Raw genomic sequence first — 21,763 nt, 5'->3', positions numbered from 1 at the left:
AAAATTATTCTGCATATACAGGGGTTAAACTGAGTGAGTTTTTTGGTTTGTTGGAGTTTTAAAATTTTGTTTCATTTTTTAATCTTTTGACATTAGTCATTCAAATCCAAGTAAGCTTTTGGCTGAACACTCTATATATGTTCCTCCATATACATATATATAAAGAACTGATGATTAGGGTAACTTATTTGAAAAAAAAGTATCTTTCATATTCAATTCTAATATTTCCTTTTATATTTCAGGGTGCAAGTTGAATTCTATATGAATGAAAATACATTTAAAGAGAGACTAAAGCTCTTCTTCATCAAAAACCAAAGATCAAGTAAGCAGTTGGATTAATTTCTGTTAAGCATTATTGTGATACTTTGAGTAGAATTCAATTTAATTGAAGGCAACAGCAAAGCTATCATTAATTTTCTTGAGCTAAAATTTTACACCATAGAGTCACTTTTACATAATATCCAAAATTATTTCAAAAGTATTATTTAAACTTTTAAAAAGTACTTAATTTGTAGGATCAAATACTTAGTGATGTGATTTTATTTCTGTATTGTGATCAAGTTGACTAATTTGCATAGATCTAACATTGCAATGCTCATTGACAAGTCATGACCTTATGTCCAGGAAAGCAGAGAGCCTCTAACATGCTGGAGGAAAAAGGCTGCGGAAGTACCTAACTTCTTGAAGTGTTCAATTTTATTAAGTATTCCTAAAAAAAATTTCTAACTTGATGCATACAAAAAAAAGCAATTTGGAAAGGAAACTAATGAGAAGGACATACTCCTTCTCCTGAATGTGGTACCTCAGAAATGTAGTCCTTGTCTAGTCTGATTTAACAATATCTTCATTGACATATGCACTTAAATTCATTGGCCATCATAGAAGAGAATAATGTGGAGGAACTAAGATATTCTTTTTATATACATCCATGCAGCTGGTCCAAGGGGATGGAAACATAGTGTGTTATCAAATCTTGATTAGACCAGTGGAGTCCATAGCTGAGAAGAGCAGTAACTGACCTCAGTTTTCCTGTGTGACAGGATTGAATTTACCTCCATTTTCCGTACACCTTTAAAGAACTAAAATTACAATAGCTTTATACATAAAGCTTTTAGAATAGAAAGACTACATTTTGGCCTTTAATACAGTTAAGATTGTTCCATGGCTTTGTGTCTGGGAAATGACAAAAAGGAGAAGAGAGCTTTACTTTTTCAGTGTCCCAGTCTAAAAAAAACACAGACAAATAAAATTTAGGAGACAAGATCAAATTTTTAAAAATAAGACAGACCATAAAGTCTTCCATCTGTAAGAGGAAGTATTAAGTAAATACTAGTTCTACATCACAGAATATTATCTTTTTATTGGTTAAGCTTCTCTAACTTTCAAAGTGTAATAGGCAAAATATTCCCCTAAGCAAAAAAAAAAGAGTCACTGTACTGTGAATAACTGATATTTTCAAATTGAGCTTTGGGATTATTTGCCCATTTTCAGCTGGAGAATCAGGTTTAACAAAGCTTCTGGATGTTCATCCATGGGGAAAGCTTTATTTATTACAGTCACATAGACACGCAGGGGGAAAGTAATCTTAATTCAGGTGCCTAAATAGCATAAAAAGGAGAGGACTACCTCTGGTAGTAAATGATGTAGATAGCCTTCAGAGTATCTGTCTTCTCTTCTAAACTTCAGCTGGGACATAGGTTTTTTCACATTATTACACATTTAACTAGATTTGGTTGATAAATTTACTTTCTAATGAAGATTTTTATTTGAAATCAGTTTCTAGTTCTGTATTAGCGCTCTTCAGAGCTCTCTTATTGCATTTTGGCCAATATGAAAAGAATGCGTACAAAACCTTAGTATGCATAGAACAAAGAAAGGAGATGTAGGATGAACAATTTAATACTCCATTTTATGTTTGTGAATCTAACAGTGTTGCAAAGAATGATTTTTTTGCTCATACAATTTGGTTTGTAGGTTGACGAGTCTCCCTCCATAGAGAGATTAAAAAACTGCCTAGACATGGTCTTGGGCAACCAGCTCTAGGTGGCCCTACTTGTGCTGTGGGGGTTGGACAAAATTACCTCTAGGGGTCTCTTCCAACCTCAACAATTCTGAGTCTTGTTATAGACAAATGATTTTAACTATATTTCCATATTAAATGTAATTAATTGCACTACAACTTCTCAAATGGTTTTAGTTCTCTTCTACTTTTCTCCCTGTGACTTTACATGTCTTTTTAAATATTTTGTATCTTTATAGTCTTTGACATCTGATATTGTTGATACAGTGTGTAATGGAGTAAGAGACAAACCAGAAAAAGCCCCCTAAACTAGGAAAGAGTATTACTCTTGGCTAGAAAGGCAGTCTGGAAAGCTGTAAGCAATAAATAGCCTTTTTATTCCTAATCTAGTCCACAAAAGAGAGATCTGATGCACTCTTGTTTACTTACACATCTATAAATTTATGACCTGAATCACTGTAATTCACTTTTCACTGATAAGACAGGAAGGTTTTGAATAGTACCTTCTTGCTTGAGGTAAGTGAAAGATTTTTTTTTCCTTACTTAGATCTTAACAAGATTAAAAAATACATAAATACAGGTACATATTTTGATGGTATAACTGCAGGCTCTGTACATCTAAAACTAGATACATTTATGATCATCAGCCCAAAAATTAAACCAGAAGTTAATTAACTAGTAAGAATTCATAGCCATTCCTTTGCCAAGTGCATACCCTTCTGGCTAAGTGTATTGTCATAAGTTACTGTACTGGGACATCTCTATTATGTTGTGATTGGGTAAGTGTGATGTAGGGGTCCAGAGGAGAGGAATAATGTGGAAGTTTATTTGAAATATGCAAGAGAGTGGGATGCAACTGTTAATTCATCCTATTGGAGATGGGATCATGCTGAAGACTAATAGCACAAGAATTTTCCTGCTTGCCTTCCTTGATGATTGCTAAAAGAATCTAGATTCTGATGAATTCTCCTTTACAGTGGTGCCATACAGAGCTGAGGTATGTTTTGTGGAAGCATACTGTGGTTTTGATTAAGAAATGAAAACGTGGTAGTGATTTCCTCCTGTAGACAGCTAGTAAAGATGCTGTCATTGTAGGCACCTTCTTTTCCTGACAGGTCCTCAGGGGAGGGCTCCTAAGAAAACTCCTAAGAGATAAGGAATTTTTTTTCTACTGTTGAATTATGCAGCCAGTTCACAGAAAGTAAGTTGGAGAGTGAGGGTGCTTACTGTACTTACAGCAACACATAGCATGGACATGCCACTTCCACTAGAATCCCCCTGGTTACCCAAGCACTGCTACTGGTTCTCATGATACAAGAGGTTTAAACAACAATTAGACATTAAATAAGGCAATTTCAGGAGAAAAAAAACAAAACAGGAAGTACAACAAAATTATAATTGTACTGAATGGGCAAAAAAAAATCCCCAAACCAAAGTGTACAGAATTAGTAAGTTCAGTCAAACACTCCTTCTGGTTATGCAGATCTTGGTTCTTGTCCAGATACTCACAACCAGAATCCTCTAAAATACAATCTCCAAAAACCTGATGCCGAGATAGTACCCCATGTACTCATTGAATCCTCTGTTGAAATTGGAGGATTCTGTTGGCCAGACATATCACGGAGTTGATAAATATATTGCACTTTAGATCTTAGTTGATGTTCAGTGAGAGCACTAAAAACCTTCCTTCACGTACTAAAGATGTAATTGCTATCACTGAGGAAAATAATTGTCAGTACTATCAGCAAGTATATCAGAGTGTATAGCTAAATCAAACTTCATGTTCACCAGTTTTCCCTAATGCTTAAGAAGTGTATTTAACACATCAGAGTGTAATATTTCATGGTTTTGTCAATTAGACCAGTCAACTTCAGAATTTATATTAATTTTCTATAGAATACTATAGAATATTGAATATAGAAAATATTCTATTTTCTATAGAATACTATTCTGTATTCACCACAGTACTGGTGAACTATAATATTTTACTCTGTACTTAAAAGTAGCAAATCCTTGTCCAAACTGTGAAGGAAACTTTAACTTTTAAGGTAGTTATATTTATTTCACAAAAACAACGTTCATGTTTATAAATATTTAAAGGGTGAGTGTCACGAGGATGGAGCCAGGCTCTTCTCGGTGACAAACAATGATAGGACAAGGGATAATGGGCACAAGCTGGAACACAGGAGGTTCCACTTAAATTTGAGAAGAAACTTCTTCTCAGTGAGGGTGACAGAGCACTGGACCAGGCTGCCCAGAGAGCTTGTGGAGTCTCCTTCTCTGGAGACATTCAAAACCCGCCTGGACGCCTTCCTGTGCAACCTCATCTAGGTGTTCCTGCTCTGGCAGGGGGACTGGACTAGATGATCTTTTGAGGTCCCTTCCAATCCCTAACGTTCTGTGATTCTGTGATTCTGTGAACTGTTATTATAAATTTCTTCTTTTAAAGAAGACAAAGGATGTAACACTATGGTTACATGAACACAGTGAAATTACAATCTCATTAGACAATACTTAACTGTATAACAGTGTATGATTGATGTAGCTGAATACAAGTTTCAGGCACCAGTGTCAAAACAGAGATAGTCTGTGCAGATGACCCTGCTACTTGAACAATCTGGCTGCAAATGGAATAAAAGAAATTAAGTCAAGCAGACCATGTTGATCATTTTACAGCATGTAAAATAGAGGACAGAAATAGTCAACTAGCAAGCAGAAATACGAAATGCTTTCTTTGTAATAGAGTAATAAATTAAAACCTATTTTAAATGCCTTCTCTAGTGACTATCCTTTCCTTCCCATATTTGAAATTCTAGATCTCCCTAATAGTGGAATAAATGCATGTCTTCCAGCTCACAGGTGACATCTCCAACTATGAGGCTACAGTTTTCAACCAGAGAGAATACTTATGTAGTAGTCCTACATTAACTATTAAAGCTTTAGCAAGAGTGACTAAATATGCTCTCTCTGACAGCACATCCTATTTCTAAAGGCTGAGGCATACAGAACTAGGAGAGGTGACCTTCTGAAACAGGATAGACTCGAAGTCTGTTCTCCCATGTTTATGTTGAAATAACTGACCCAATCACATATGGTACACAACCTGTCCTATTGCCTTACTTCATATGTAACCCAGTCTATGATATGTATTTGAATACTTAAGTAGTTCTAGATATTTCAGAAATAAGATTTGAGAGTTGGAAGTTAATAGTTTAAGGCAGCACTCAGGCACAAGTCTCTTGTATTGATGTAGTTTTTAATCAGAAAAGCACCATTTTCTTTTGACATTTAAACTAGCATATAATTTCAAATTATGGTTAGAAACCAGGCCATTATCAATGAAGAAAAAAAAGTATTTCACACCAAGATTAACATTTACAGAGCTAAAAAACAGAAGAAAAACAATAGAGTTTTGTACTTGTCTAGGTAAATTAAACAACACAAAATTGGTAAGGAAAAGAAATCCTAGTGGACATTTTTTCTTTGTTTGGGGTTAGATGGTGGTTTTTGGAAGATTTTTGTTTGGTTGGTTGTCTTTTTTAACATTATCTGCTCTTCTGGTTGTAATAGCCTAGTTGTTATGGCAACCATTCATACTGCAGGAGACTTCTACAAAAGGCTTAGTACAGACAAACAATTCATATTCTCTTCAACAGTTCAAAAAAGCTGCAAAAAACCCCATAGCATTGACCAAGAAAAGTACTAGGGTTCTTCCTAGCCAAATAATAGCATAAAAACACACTCTCCTATAGTTTCTCTATCTATTTACTACTTCAAGCCCCCTCACTAATGTTAGGGAATAAATAGTCTGTGGCTAATTACTCTTGATTTTCAGGAATCATTAGATTAATGCTCAGAAACCTAACTGCCAATAACAGCTGCGGGGACCACAGGATTTTAACACTTAGTTTGCAGGTGACAAGATGCTGTAAAACACCACCCAGTTCTCATGTGATAGCTGCAACTTCACAGTTAGAAGAAATAACCAGTATTGTGTAATAAACCTTAAGATTTCTTTCAGAAATTGCATGGTAGAAAATTCAAGAATCTCTTTTTCTGTGTTGGCTGTAGATTGCGTTTCAATGGGAGGGGACCTAGTAAATATAAAAGGTGATTTATCATTTTTACCTGCAAGGTGTTAATTTTGAACTTAGGTTTGAGTAAAGTCAAAAAGTATGTAATATTAGTGTAAGATAGCTATGATTTTTTTTCCATAAAAGGGAACGTATGCATACAGCTTTGGGTATGTGCAATGAGGCTGTAATTCTTAAACCACAGAATTACATTGAGTTCAGCAGACCTGATAATGTATTTACAACACAACAATAAAAGATATTATCTTTACTATGACTAAGTGCAAAAGAAGTCACATCTGTGCAAGACTCAGTCAATGGTATTCTGCTTTGGACAGAAGGGTTCACCCATGCAGAACTGGACTCTAAGTTCACAAGACTGAAAAAAATTAATGCTTAAAGTAACCTCCTCCACTTAGTCAACTGACAGTTTTACCTTAATTAGTGAACAAAACATTACAACCAAGAGTTAGATACAAATGTTTACTAGCAAGATTTTACAACTATTGAATTTAATAACAAGACTGAGAATTTAAACTCTAATCCTCTAATGACTGCAAAATCTCATTAAAATACATTTAAGTTCCACTGTAATAGATGATGGCTTCAATTAGCACTGAAATAAATTGCTCATGGTAGAAGAAGGTGTCCATGTGGATCCTTTTGAAGGTATTCTGTCTTTGTGCAGTAGACCTATGTTTGTGGGAAATACTGTAATATTTTATGTTAGTGATATATCCTTTCAACTAGATTTCAATATTCACATGGTCTATAGAACAAGTTGGTGATTCAGTTCAGTTGTGCATTCAGCATGACTTTCAAATGTCCCGATTATTGGATGCATAATTATGCAATTTCAACATTAAATAACTACAGCTTGATATTTTATAAGTTGGGACAGCATTAACATATTCTCTATAAGAAGCTACTTTATGCAGACTTTCAACTACTAATACCTAAAAACTTGCCATTGTCAGCTGCTAATACTTAAAAACATTGCCTCTGCCTATGGTTAGAAGTATGTCTTTTTCATGTTGCTCTATCTTGCATCTCAGATATCAGTTCTGGTTCCCCTTTCAATAAGATAGGCTTGTAAAAGCAAAAGACCCCAAGAATGTTATCAGGAAAGAGGAATAGCATAGAAAAGCTTCCAAACAAATGTCTGAGTATTTTTTTACATTAAAACAGACTGAGTCTTAACCCAGAGATTTCTGGAAGCTGGAAAGCTGTATTATGTTTGTATTTAATTGTTAGGCTTATTCTTATGCTCTTCTGAAGGATATGCTAGTTGCCCATATCAGGGACAGGTTGCTGGCTAAATTGACCTTTGTTCTGTTGCAGCATGGCTATTCTAGTTCCTTTCACTTTTACCTTAAGAGTAGTTGAAACTGTAAAGAACCTTTACTTTTGCAAAAATTTATTTTTGCATTTTCTTTTCTTTTTAAAATAGGTCTGAGAATACGATTATTCAATTTTTCTCTCAAGCTACTAAGCTGTTTCTTATACATAATTCGTGTGCTCCTGGATGATCCTACACAAGGACTTGGATGGTAATATGGGGATTTTATTGGTTGTTATTTCTACTCTCAAAGCATTGTTTAACTTAGAAGAAATAAATTAATTTAATGAACAAATGTTTGCTATTTTGTCAACAAGGATTTAGTTTTATATCTCAAAGATATTTTGTCAGAATTATAAAGCTAGTCTTACATCTTGAATAGAAATAAAAACCAAAACAATACTATTCTTTTTTCAGTTTACTGCTAAAATAGTCCTGGTTATTTGCTCAGATGCTGTGCCTCAGATATAGTTGTGCAAACTTATATATTTTGGTTGTATTATTACATAACATTTATATGTATCATACTTATGTTTATAAAAATTGCAAATACCTGGTTGCCAGTTTATGCAACAATAATTTTAGGATTTTACTTAAGTAATTTTAGCTATGATTTTACTTAAAACCCCAGATCCGGGAAACAAACAGAAAAATACATGAAATGGAACTTTCATGCAGATGGTATTGATGATAATTTTCGAGCCCTCCATTTTCTCTAAACACTTAAAAGAGAGGGAGACCAAAAGCACATTCTATAGTCACAATGGTCTATGGTCATAATCCATGATTTTGAGCACCTAAAATTGTCAGTATGGTATTCTATATAGGTCATTGTGTACTCTGCTCCTTTTTTTTTCCTTCATCTGTTATACAGTCAACCACCAATTGTACAAGAAATTATATTTATGATTTATTTAATCTTGTACTTCAACTGTATTTGTATACTGGATATATTGAATCTTTTAAATTCCAAATGTTACTATTTACACATTTTATTATCTCACTTGCGTTCAGTTGATGTGATTCTGTTGGCCTTAAATGATGAAGGAAGCAAAGCATAGATTAAAATACTAATACCTTTACGAGGGATGAAGAAGAGAAAATCTGTCCTCAGAAATTTAGGCATAGTAGCACAGCAACTCAGGGACTTGAAATTTTACAGCTAATGACACTTTTGGTTTTGAAAAAGCTGCTGATACTGTTTTGTTATGAGAACTCTAGTGAGCCCAAATGAGCGTATTACACTGCAAGGTTATGTCTGGGTATGCAGAACAGGTTAGAACTTCAGCACTTATGCCATAGGTATACATCAATACTTTTGTATTCATATGTGAAGATTTTTCTGCGTCTTTCAGATTGCTTAATTTCCCAGGCATGTTTATCCCCATGACTTGTTTGTTCCTTCAATTTAAATGTTTAACAATTCACCAGCCAGAGAGTGTGTTTGTCTTTTCCATATATATTATTCACTTATATTGTGTTGTGGTACATTTAAGAGACTAGTTAGTCTGTTAAGAGACAGGTTAGTTGTTCTGTCTCTGTATAGCATTTGTGTGGCTGACAAGTTTCAGGTACGTCACTTCTGCATGCTCACTAAGATCGCAGTCTTAGAAGCTGTGCCTGACAAACCATCCCTGTGCCCCAGTGGTACCCCATTAATATAAATGGCTTTGCCTATAGAGATCTCGAGGACTTGTTACCTAAACTACTGCCATAATGCATTCTCACAAATGCAGTGTTAGGAAAAAAAAATCCTTTCTATATACTGTGTCATAGCCTGATGAAAGAAACTACTCAGTGTGCTGACAGCATGACCACAGAAAACATTATCACCTGGTTGTTTTTAAAGTGACAATTCTCGGAAGAGTGCTTTTCATGACAGGGTCCCCCTGCAGTTGTATTTCCTGTTTTTCAGAAATGTCTGCACTAGTTAGTATCTTTCATTACTCTTTCAGGCACAGCAGGTGTACAGGGAAGAGCTTAACACATAAAGCATCCTTATTAATGGATACCATTTAGCACCTGTTCCACTCCCAGTCAGTAACGACACAGCTATTACTAATCTTGTCTGCAAAGCCTTTTCCACTGACCTTGCTGGCCAAGGATAAACAAGGATATTTTTTCATCATTTACACAAATATATATTCCACATCCTTACATGACCATTTGAAGGGAGGATTTGTGCCAGCAATTCAAGGCAAGATAACATCATGTGTACATAGCAGCTATATTTTTACATAGATGTCACCAATTTCTTACTTGAAGTACTGCTGCATGAATGTCCATCTTTCCTCACATCCTTACAAGAAGATATAAAGTGTAGTTTGATGCAATCTTTTCTGTTGACAGTATGACAGGTACATGTGCTCTTTCTATCCCAGCCTATCCATGTGATAGAATTTCTAGTATCTCTTGATATTGTGTAATTAGTTCAGCTTTTGAAAGTATAATTTCAGTGTTTTCATTTTTAAATCGAAATATGTTTGAAATTAAATGTTTAAAAAATGTATCCTGAAATGCTTCACAGTCCTTTATCTACAGATACAGAACACATACAGAACTTTCTAAAAGTTATTTTACTTTTTAAAATGCCTATATACCTTGCTTAGGGTTTCAAACTATTGCATGCATTTTGTAGAACACTTAAAAATGTAATTAATATCCCTTTCCTCCCATATATTTTTATGATTGTGTTCCCATATACATCTGCTAATGAAAATGGACTTTGCATGGGTGAAATGACAACTATCAGTAAGGATTTAAACAGGAGTTGTTCCAATCAAAACTACACACCTGGAACGATTGATTGGTGAGTTTCTAATTTAAAAAAGCAAACCAAAAGTCCACAAAATGGTGGAAAGGGGAGGGAAACAGAAAAACAAATCTATTTCCATCTGGAATGGTGACATTTTAACATATAATAGTGGTGTTTCCATAACTCTCCAGCAATTGCTTCTGTGTTCCTGAATATTCAAAACTGCCTTTAATGTTTTAATTGTTTTTCTGATTGCATAAGTGAACTGCTGGATTAGATGCTTTTGTAAGATCTGAATTCCATCAATGCTTATATCTTGCTGAAAAAAATGGATGGCCTTATTTAAGAAACAATTATGACTAGCAGTTAATGACTAACAGTAAACTACTGTGCCATTGAGTGTGCCAGATTCCAGTAGTACTGTATAAAGTGTTGAAGACAACATAAGATTTTTTCCAAGATATGACAGCCCCTATGAGTTAGATACCATTTATATCATTACATGGAGATCAAAAAGTTCACATAAAAGAATTTTGAAGTTTCTCCTTCCTACCCCAAATAATTATTCCTCTGCATACCTAGAATCAAAAGCTCAAATTGATTTATTCTTTCTGGAATCACAGGGGATGAACTAGCAGCCACTGAAGCCAATAAAAGATTTTGGTGTCACTGGGTGTTGGATTACTCGATTATTTGCTCTAGATTAGAAATAAATGCAACATCAATACTCAGTAGACAACTACTGATTTAAATTTTTTATTACTGACAATTTTTTTTAAAAAATAAGGCTGTTCTTATTTCCATTCACATGTTGTTTTTTCTTCTCTTGATTTTGTTCAAAACACTAACCAGATTTTGATTAATTTCATAATTATTTTCTTATTTTAATGAACAGGTCTCCTATTATTTGGGTGAATCGAAGCTTGCCTTTATGGGGATTACAGGTAATATGTAAATGGCCAATTTATCTACTTCCATTTAATAACTGCAGACAATATTGATTTATAGCATTTTAGTGATGTTAAAGAATACTTGGAAAAGTTGATATTAAGAAAAGAAATCTACTTGATGACCAGGTATAACCAAAGGATAAGGTAAAGATAAGCTGATCTGAGCTGAGTATTAAAGCTTATAACAAAATATTTTAGAATTAGATAGCCTTTTTACTTAGAATTAATAAGCTCTGTTGAGTCAAGTAGTCACTATTTGCTCTAATAATGAGTTGAAATTTCATAAGTGCTTATGACTAACGTTTGACATGCTTCATGGGCTTTCTTGTTCAATATACTAGAAAGCTAGAGTTATTTCTTATTATAGAAGCCTGCATGTTTAGAGGAGTATGCTATAAGAGTCACTACATCAGTGCTTTGTGGGACTTAGAGATCTTTTGAAGTTTGTGGTTCAGTCCTCAGTGTTCTGCTCGTTTTAGGAACAATTTTTTACTCATGGACAGTGCAGTGGCAATTCTCCCTGTGAAATATGTTTTTCTACTAAGAATTCCTTAAGTTTCCAGAATGGTTATACCGTTATATTCTTGCACCATGCTTAGTGCAATGCCATTATGAAGGTTTGTACCTCTATGTAAGACATTTTACAAAGGAAGAATCCTTTGATGAAAATAGCTTTTAATTCCTTGTGTAAAGTACCGACAGTTCAAATAAATTTTGACCTAGATATTCAGATTACTGTATTCAATTTAATTAAAAAATACTAAAAGAAGTATTTGTTTATAGTTACAGTCTTACTCAAAGTTTATTTGATAAACATAGCAATTTATATGTATGTATGTGTATCTGCGCATGCATTCACAATAGTATATATGCAATAGTTTCATACAAAAATTTATTTTTATTTTGAGTTACAAGCTGAGTTTATATAAAACAGTAATACTTATTTGGAGGAACTGGTATCATATTTTGATTGCATATTTTAATATTTTTCCAATTCATAGCACCTTTTTAAATTCTACGTAATGATAATGTGAGTGCAAATAGTGCATTCTTCTGAGTTTTCAGTAGTAGTGAACATCAGTTTAAAATTAGAAATCCCGAGGCTTGTTTGAGTTCAGGCCTTAGCTGAATCTGTATAACTTCTTGATAGAATATTCTCACAATATACATGAAAATACAGATATTTGATATGCAAGGAATTTAAGTAAGTTTTGTGGTTGATATGTATAAACTTTCACTATTTTGATATTTGACTATTTAAATATTTTACAATTACATAATACATACACTAACTACATGTAATCTAAATGAAGGCTGATAAGTTGAGCTCAGTTATATTTACATATTTAAATCAATAATGATTCATCTGTAGAATTTTTTGCTGTTTTCAACTTTCTGAATTATACACAGTAAAAAAGTGTTCATTTTTCCCACACATTTATAAAATCTTTACAGAAAAGTAAAGAATTGACTAGCTTCCATTCCTTACAGCTTCCTCCTCTCTCTCTCTTTTCTGAAAAGATCTTGGTACCTTTTAGGAACAGACAACTAAAACTTGAAACAGTTTGGCAGACTGTGCATGAAACTCTCTGAAAACCATGGAAAGGCCGCCCTGCAGGCTCTATGAAGTGCTATACTTGGAAGAGAGCAATGAGACTCGAGTTACAGCCTGTACTTTAGTCAGAAAAATAACGATATTTAAGCTTCATGCTAAATGCTGCTAGCTATGGTGGTTTCAGATGATGCATGGAAAAGCTGTTCTTATTGTATTTTACTTTCCATTGTAATGCTTGATGTCATCTATTCTTTAGAAGCCAGTATTAATACATGTATTTTATCACTTAAGGTTTCTGTGGCTTTAATAAGTCTCTTTGAAACTCTGCTGCTGAGTTATCTAAGCTACAAGGTAAGTACTTTTAGATATTTTTAGGCATAATTCATCACAAAAAGTAACTGACTTAAATGTTTCAATATAAAATTCCTGTGCCTGCATTTGTGCCCACACTGATGTACAAGCAGGAAGTTGAGAAAAACACACATGTAGAGGACAGCATATTGTCGTGGCCCTGTTCCTGTTTCCCAAATTTATGAACAAACAATAATATCTAAAGAGTGGAATTCAGAAACAAAATTTTCATTTTTCCTGTTGTCTGCTGGCACAATTCAGTTTGAAAACACATTCTCAAAAGTGACCTTGATTTTTGGACCCCAGTTTTTCAAGTGCATAGTTTTATGTGTCAATCCATAATGCAATGGACAGGATCCTCCTTGCTGTCAAAGCTGTAGCTACTCAGTATCTATAACTCAAGTTTCAGGCACAACAAAAAATTAGGCCAGGACAGTACTTTTAAAATTTTAATTATGGATACATAGATACTTGTGTTATCCATCTCTCTGATTCTTTTGGAACATCTTTGCAAAATGCCTTGAAAACATCTGATGTGAATACAATATATTTTTGTATTTGCATTATCCTTAAAAAGTTGTATTTTCCTAATATTTTTATTCAATTTTCTTAATTACATTCTGTTATGTGCTATCCTAGTGTGGTTTAAGTACTCTGAATTTTTAGTGTCTTCAGGAGAAAAGTACTAAAATAATTTATCAAGGTTAATTTGAAAAGACTTGGTTTCTAAAGCTGAAAATATCTTGGAGCGTAATGTTTTCTTTTTAAATTTTTTAATTACTGACATTCAGTAGCTATCAGAGCCACCACTGAAGTCAGAGAGCTGTACTTTAGTATGCTTATCAAGTGATTACAGCATAAATGTCTTCCTTAGCTCCCAGTAATGCTGAGGCTGAAAACTGTCTACTGTGTAAAAATTATTCTTCTTAATCCTTTTAAGTAACATATACTATTTAGGTGTTGAGGGTTAAAAATGCAAATCAATTATAGTCAGAAACAATCAAAAATTAACACATCTAGTGCCAACGCAGTAATGAGCAATTGCAATTTGTACTATTCCTGAATACAGCAGGAACTTATTGGGCAGCATTTTATCCCTCTCTATTCCGATTCTGGTCTGCATCAATTTCAGTCAGTACAGAAGATGAGAGAAATATTGGCGAGTCAGTTCCGATGGGAAGTTACTTATTAGTGTGCAATGGATGTAAAGCTCTACTATGCTGATTTGCAGCATATACCTGTCACAGAAGTTGAGACAATTTTATGATAGCTATATATCCGCTTCCTGTAAGGGAGTAAGAGTAATGTAAGGAAGAATAATAGTACTGAAATGCACTTTGTCAATCCACCTAGTTCAAACATCTCCTTCCATCTGGTCCTGTCCTCTTAGTTACAATCTGGAAATATCATGATAGAGTCATTTAACCCAGTTTTACACCAGTCTCGGGAAGACAAAAAGGCTGTTGTTTTGCCCACTTTAAGGCCTTTCTGCACAGCCAGGATGACCGAAGGAGCCTTGGTTCATGTAAATCTGCGACAGATTACTTATTTCATGCCAACATTTCCAAAGCTTTTACAATTTAGGCAAAAGTCAGAGAATGAGTCAGGAAGAATATGCGAAGAAAAAGATGGTTGTGTTTGCATTTGTGTGCACATTGCTAGGATTTCACAAATAACCTGTAAAATAAATAAAGCAGTCATTTGAGAGAATACTTAAAGGAATTTACCTTTGTAATACTTAGTTGATAACATATGACGAACGATTCAACATGCAGAAGAGTGAGGACATAATAGTATATCATGCTACTAGGATACAGTGAATTTGCATTTTTTTCTTGCTTTTATATGGGGAGGAACGCAAAGAATGTAACACTGTATTACACTGCTGCTCACTTGGATCCAAGAATAAATGGTTTATGGTCTGCATTCTCACAGCTTAACCCATTACCTGAGGGTTTGTTATTGGCCACAATTCTGAAAGATGTCTACATTAGAAATTTTCATTGCCAAAACTCATCACAGACATCTGGCAATCTTACTATATCACTGGCACACAAACAGTCCTAGCTGCTTTTATCAGTACCATGCATTCTCACTGCAAAAGATGTTTTTGCACAAGACATGGTACTGCTGTATATGGAAGCCAGAATCTTACAGCTGCATGCATCACCAAGTACCTGGAGCACATCCACGCAGGCATTTTGCACAAGTAAATTATGTGACTTTCCTTTATGTAATTCAGAAAAGAAAGCTCTTAACATTAAAAATGAGGAAATTAGTGAAAACTCAGAATGGGTCAGTTGGGAAAATAAAATTTTCTTTTTATTTTATTATTCCTGCAAACAAAACCCCAGTTTACAGTCTCATAATGTCACTTACATCTTATGTAATAAGATATTTCTTATGAAATATTTAAGTTTATTCAAGTATGTGTAACTCCTACCAATTGCAATTACATGGAAGACAGTAATCCCTGCCCTGTATTTACAATGGCTTCCAGATGTGAAAAGTCAAAAACAGAATAACGATTTTATATGTTATGGAGCTCGTATTTAATTTTCAGTGGTTATATAAGATGGTTATTTTAACAGGAAAGATTAATATATTATAAAAAATTTCAGCAAACTGAAAATGCTGTACTGTAAATTCTTGTAAATATTGCCATAATATATGCTACATTATTGCATTACCTATAAATGGAGCCTTGATATTCAGAGTTAGTAAAGCAGTAAGTCACTGAATTTTACATACATTCTTTTTTTAAATGTATGTCTTTTCATCCCAACATTTACTCATTCACAACTACTGCTCAGATGTGTAGTATTATCCCCATCTTGTAGCTAGCAGTAACTAGATTAAAAGATCAGTACCACTTTCATTGAAATATGTGGGAAGACCTCTAATTTAATGTAAGGAAAATCAAGTTCCAAAAAGCCATGAAATGTATTGAAGTGTTTGTGGCAGAAATACAGAACTTTGATCTTGTAGTCCTAATTCAGATATTAAACTCTAGATTGTCTTCCTTCTCTCTCTGAAACAGTTGGGAATGAGAAGATAAGAAGTAAAGATAAAAGAAGATAAATGCAAAGGAAAGAAGGACTTGCTATAGAATGGTGCTGTCTTTCCATAGCTTAACTTAATTCGTCTTTTTAATAATTTAATGTCTTAATAGTAGGATTAGAATTAATAAAAATAAATATCTAGATGTCTGTGACTAACATGCAGAGGCTAATGAAACAAAATTAAGAGAAAATGAGCTGGTATTTTTTTCTTTGGAAAATACAACATATTTGCATTCCTTCATTGCTTTATATTTGCCAGGAAGTTCTATCAGAAGGATGTACAGAGTGGCTCTTCATTCATAAGGAATGTTAGAATGGACTATAGGACAGTTGCCTGTGCACAGTGGTTATCAAAACAGTTGATTTGATGGTAAAATCTTCTGAGTGGTGCTCATCGTTTGCATGTATGTCTCTACAACTTGTTGACTGTACTAGGGCTTTGTCTCTAGTTTTTAGACACTCTAAGACAATACGCATTAAGGTAAGGAAAACCTTTGGCACAATCAAAAGCTAAAGCATTACAATGCAGGATTTTTAAGATTTAGAGGCTTCTAAAAAAAAGAAGTAGAAATAGCTACAGATAAAAGAATTTGTCAGCAGGATAGTCTGTTATTGTATGAAGAGTCACTGAAAAATGAGAGTTATTAAAAAGATAAATTCCTTAGGACAGGAACATCATCTCCTTGTCTGTGTGTAAGTGTGCATGTAAAAATAAGAGTAAACTAACCTTTGAAATACAAAAAAGCGGAGACAAGACATCTTTGTATGATTGCAAGATACCAAAAAATGCAGCAGAACAGGAGCATAATATTCCCTGAAAATATGAAAACTTAATTTAATGAAGCTCTTCATTAGCTGAGAGAATGATTTGACTAGTTAATGCAATTAGAATTCTTCATTTGAGCTGTCTTACTAACTGGGTCATACAAAGGAAATAAATATGTGGTCGTAAGGAAACAGAGGACAGTTATAGTGAAAATATAGATTCAGAAGTATATATTTTTACCTGTGAGTTACATTATGATACATAGTAAGAGAAATAGGCCACTGGTCTATATTCTATATTCACATTTGACATATGTGTTTAAATCTGAGACAAATTATCTTTCTGAAATTCAGCTAGTGGGAGAGGCTCCATATGTGGCATTGAAATATCACATATATTTCTCATCAGAACTATATGTAAGCCTACTGTGACATAGTGTTTATTTTTTCCTTTTCTTTGAAGGGAAATATCTGGGAACAAATTCTGAGAATACCCTTTCTTCTGGAAATAATTAATGCTGTCCCTTTCATCATTACGGTAAATATATTTTAATTAATACATTCACACATTGCACTTTTTTAGATGCACAAGTAGTTTTTATTGAAGTAAATCTGAATTATATGTGGTGACAAATTTGTGCCTGTGGGAACAGAAATTTGTCAAGAAGAAGATAGTTTGCTACTTGAATGAAGTAATAATAGAGATCACTTTCCTGTTCCTCCCCAGTAGGAGACAAACTAAACCAAAACCCTCTAACTCAAACTACAACTCAATCAATAAAGTAAACCAACTAGATATAAAAATCCAGAATATCTGGTGTCTGCACTGAACACTGATTTTCCTTTTTTTATCAAATTATCTTACATACAGTTCATCACAAAGGAAGAAGAAAATGTTATTTAAAGCCTCACACTTAAAACAAATTAATAATAAGTATTTCTCTCAAGTGTTTCATTGCTCCTTGAATAGAAAAGTGCTATTCTTGAACAGAAAAGCTTTTAATATATTTGTTAATTTTTCTTTCAGATTTTCTGGCCAATCCTAAGAAACCTGTTTATTCCTGTATTTTTAAATTGTTGGCTGGCGAAGCATGCTTTAGAGAATATGATTGTAAGTATGACAAAGGAAATAGCTATTCTAGAGTTTCTGGTTTTTCTAGTATACTGTCTTTAGTGGGATTTTGGCAGTACAGTCCACTGTCCAACTTCAATAGGAAGCTAACAAGATCTGTATTTAGATTATACAAATGGTCAAGCATTACTAAACTGCTTTCTGCATCAAAATTAGAAAAAATTAAGACATCAAGTGAAATCTCAATTAGTATAAATTGTTACTATGCCAATAAGGGAAAGTTGGAATGACTAGTTCTTTTGCTACTCTTCCATTCATACACAATTGCAGGGAACAAAACTGCTATGCCTTAATTGGTTCTTACAGCCTGTAATTTGTAGGCTAGACATGAGCAGACAGACCTTAAGGCAGCTTGCAATAGTATCAGAATTGTGCCAGGATGACCAAGGAACTAGTTAAGTCACAGAATCACAGCTGGCTCTTTTGCACCCTTCTGTAAGATTAGCAAATTCTAAGTGCATTCTAATGACTGTGTTTTATCAGGGCACTATATAATTCCTCTATAGAAGCAGCTCAAGCTTTATTAATTCAAAACCCCCAAAACCACCTGTTTTCCATTAATACAGAATGATCTTCACAGAGCCATCCAACGCACACAGTCTGCAATGTTTAACCAAGTCCTCATTTTAATATCTACGTTACTATGTCTTATCTTCACTTGGTAAGTGGCCCAAACCCGTTTGTTTTTATAATATATGCTGGCTTTTCTTCCTTGTAAGTTGAAACAACCAAAATGTGTTACTCTGAAGAACTTAGGTGCAAGACCTTGAAAACTTAAATTTGCAGGAGTTTGGGAAGCATAGAAAAAAAAATCTGTTAAGGTCATTAAATATAGACATACTTGGTTGATTAAATTCGTGAGCTGCAGATTATTAGAGACTGAGAAAAGATCCACAGGAAACACCACTTGATTGCCCCATTTATATACTATGCCTTAGGGATCTGTTGTTGACCAGGGCTGGAGACTACATGAATGAGTCTTTGGTCTTGCCCACTATGGTCATGCTTATGTTTGTATCAATGGATAGTGGTTATAAAGTAGCTTAGTAGATTACTTAACATATAGAATTTTCTTAGCAGTCATGCCTGAGAAGTGAGTATGTGGAAAAAAATAAAGTAGAGGAAGAATGTGTGTCTTGCAAGACGGTGTACAAAGGGGCAGTGAACAGAGAAGAATGATTCTGTGTGAAAAAGCGAAATCACCTGTATTTATTTTGCCAGACAGGGTGCCTTTGGGTCAGCACACTGACTGATAAAGTTTTGTCGTTTTGGAGACAATTATTTGATTTTCTCTTACTTCATTTCTTTAGCTGCTTTTTCTAGTAGGCACTCTTACGTGCTGCTTACCGGTTTTGTTAATAACAGTGTAACTGGCCTTTTCCAATTTTGTCCCTCTCTGCCCTTTATTGAAGAAGAGGAGCTTGTTCTAGCCATGAAAAATGAATGGTCCGATTTTAGCCTTTGTTTTATGGCCACACAACCGCATAATGACAAATGCTGCCAGTTCTAAATAGTAACAAATTTTTGTGAGATTAAATTGTCTATTGAATATTATGGCCCTCTAAGAAGAAATTTTATATGAATAAGGACTACGATACTTGAACCAGAATGCATAAAATTCTATCACTGTACACTTGGATATTTTTAATTGGCTTTAATTTTGCTTTTTATTTTTTTTACAATACAAACTGCTCTTGAGTAAACATGCCTTCACCTTTTTTAATAAACTACTTCGGTATTTTACTGAATTGCTGAACAAAATATGTATATAGTTTTCACTGAATTAAGCTAGTAACAAGAATGTTTCCTAAGAACTCACTGTGATGATCCCTGGTTGAATAAAGTATAGAAGCTGCAGCTAAACAGAGCTAGATTAGACATTAGGAAGAAATTCTTTACTGTGAGGGTCATGAGGCATTGGAACAGGTTGTACAGAGAAGTTGTGGATGCCTCATTCCTGGAAGTGTTCAAGGCCAGGTTGGACAGGGCTTTGAGCAACCTGGTCTGGTGGGAGGTGTCCCTACCCATGGCAGAGGGGGTGGAACTAGGTGATCTGTAAGAACCCTTCTGACCCAACCATTCTATGATTAAATTATCATGCTTACCACCAGGCATTTTTAAAACATGCAGAAAATGGTAAGCTCACCTACAATAATCATGTTTGGTCTCAACAGCCAGATACCAGACCATTATAGATCATTATACGCTGACCTAGTATTGACCCTGCTAGACTGCAAAATAAGCTAAATAGGATGAAAACACCCAGCAATGCAATAAGTAAGGAAATGAAATACTTCTGGAATGACTAGGAATAGTTGTTCAAGCATCTGCAGCTTGCCTAAGGCTGGAGTTCTATTTAAGCAATTGTTACTGTTTTTTACGTGAACACACATAATGACATTTTAATGCTTTTTTACCCATCTATGTATGATTTTATGTTACAGCATATTTTTTAAACGTATCTGAAAAATAATCTATTAACAGTCAAAATCAATTAAATTAATGTCTTTGATTATGTTACATCCATGGTGAATTTGAGACAGTTTTCATTTTAAGAGACATCCTTTACAGCTTACATGAGCTTTTTCATGCTGAAAGAGGAGCAAAGTCCATTTCTGGAATCTGTCCACCTAAGGATGGCCTTCCCGAGGCTGATGTTTCGTATTTTCTGCAACAGCAAACAGTAACCAGGTGTATTCTCCCAAAACACGTAGGAAACCCAGCACTAGACTTATCTGTATTTGTAATGGAGCAAAACACACAAAAAAATTTTAAGCCAGCACCAGCCTGTTTTCATAACCATGGTTTGGTTGCATTTAGTGATACTGGTCCATGAAGTACTATAGCTTCAGTAACGCAAAATTAATACACCTAGATTAATAGCTTGTATACAGTTCTTACAGTTTCAGAGTGCTTTCACCTTAGAGTATGTTTAGTACCATGGGGACATTCTCATGGTGTCTTTTTGGCACCACTGATAACTGCCCTTACCATGCCTCACTGCTGACCTTTAAGGTTAGTAAGATAATGACTTTCAGGCACTGTATGGATTAAATTGTAACACCACAGCCCTTCTTAGTTCCTGGTGGTCAGACTGGCTTTTGCCTTCTGCTTCAATAGGAACATTGGGTTCTCAGCATTTCTGAAGTCAGTATAACTACGACAGAGTGTTCTTTTCAAAACCATGTTTTTTTATCAGGCATATAGCAACAAGCAGCACATAGCTTCATATGAGTATTACACCATTTTATAAGAAGTCCAAGATGGTATGAAGCCCAGAAAGACTCCTCTCTTTCTACTTCCATTTTTCACTAATTCAGTTAGACTGGCACACTGAGAAAGTGCAGCAAAAGTGCCTTCTTAGTGATTCAAGTGAGACTGAAGCCTTTTGTAAGTTTTTTTATGATCATTTCTGTGAGAAAGTTTAAACCAAATAAAACATAACTCCTTACCAGTGGTTCGGTCATATCTAAAAGATATGCTCCTTAATATGTTTTTCAGAATTTGGGGTATATTTTTAACATATTTGAAAGTAGGTTTTTGCTGAGATGTGAAAGAGATGCTTTCTTTACTTCCTTGTGCAATAACAGAAACCTGTAGTTCTGAACAGAGTATGAAATAGCTGGATATGTACAAGCATATTGGAGCACAATTTTGCTGCAGAGTATATAGTATAAGATATTTTCCAAAAGCTTGTCTGTTTGCAGAGTAAGAGGATATTTATATCAGAACATACTTTTGTCTGATCTTTGTATGGGTAC

The 21,763-nt window shown here is 34.3% G+C and overlaps 1 protein-coding gene across 1 annotated transcript in view; it reads left to right on the top strand.

The window, feature by feature from the left end:
• Positions 1-242: 242 nt before the first annotated feature.
• The window catches only part of KCNT2 (potassium channel, subfamily T, member 2), a gene marked incomplete at its 5' end in the record, with an annotated part of 104,284 nt that continues 82,763 nt past the window's right edge, over positions 243-21,763 (top strand). Inside the window, 7 exons of the mRNA XM_010190837.1 lie at positions 243-322; positions 7,544-7,643; positions 11,083-11,131; positions 12,984-13,043; positions 17,334-17,408; positions 17,898-17,981; positions 18,569-18,663. Of these exons, the coding sequence (XP_010189139.1) occupies positions 243-322; positions 7,544-7,643; positions 11,083-11,131; positions 12,984-13,043; positions 17,334-17,408; positions 17,898-17,981; positions 18,569-18,663 (543 nt within the window). The remainder of the gene's footprint in view (positions 323-7,543; positions 7,644-11,082; positions 11,132-12,983; positions 13,044-17,333; positions 17,409-17,897; positions 17,982-18,568; positions 18,664-21,763) is intronic.

This window comes from Mesitornis unicolor, unplaced genomic scaffold (assembly GCF_000695765.1).
Source record: "Mesitornis unicolor isolate BGI_N332 unplaced genomic scaffold, ASM69576v1 scaffold6278, whole genome shotgun sequence".
In the NCBI taxonomy this organism is placed as follows: domain Eukaryota; kingdom Metazoa; phylum Chordata; class Aves; order Mesitornithiformes; family Mesitornithidae; genus Mesitornis; species Mesitornis unicolor.
Note: the sequence above shows the minus strand (reverse complement) of the source record. Positions and strands in the feature narration are given on the sequence as shown.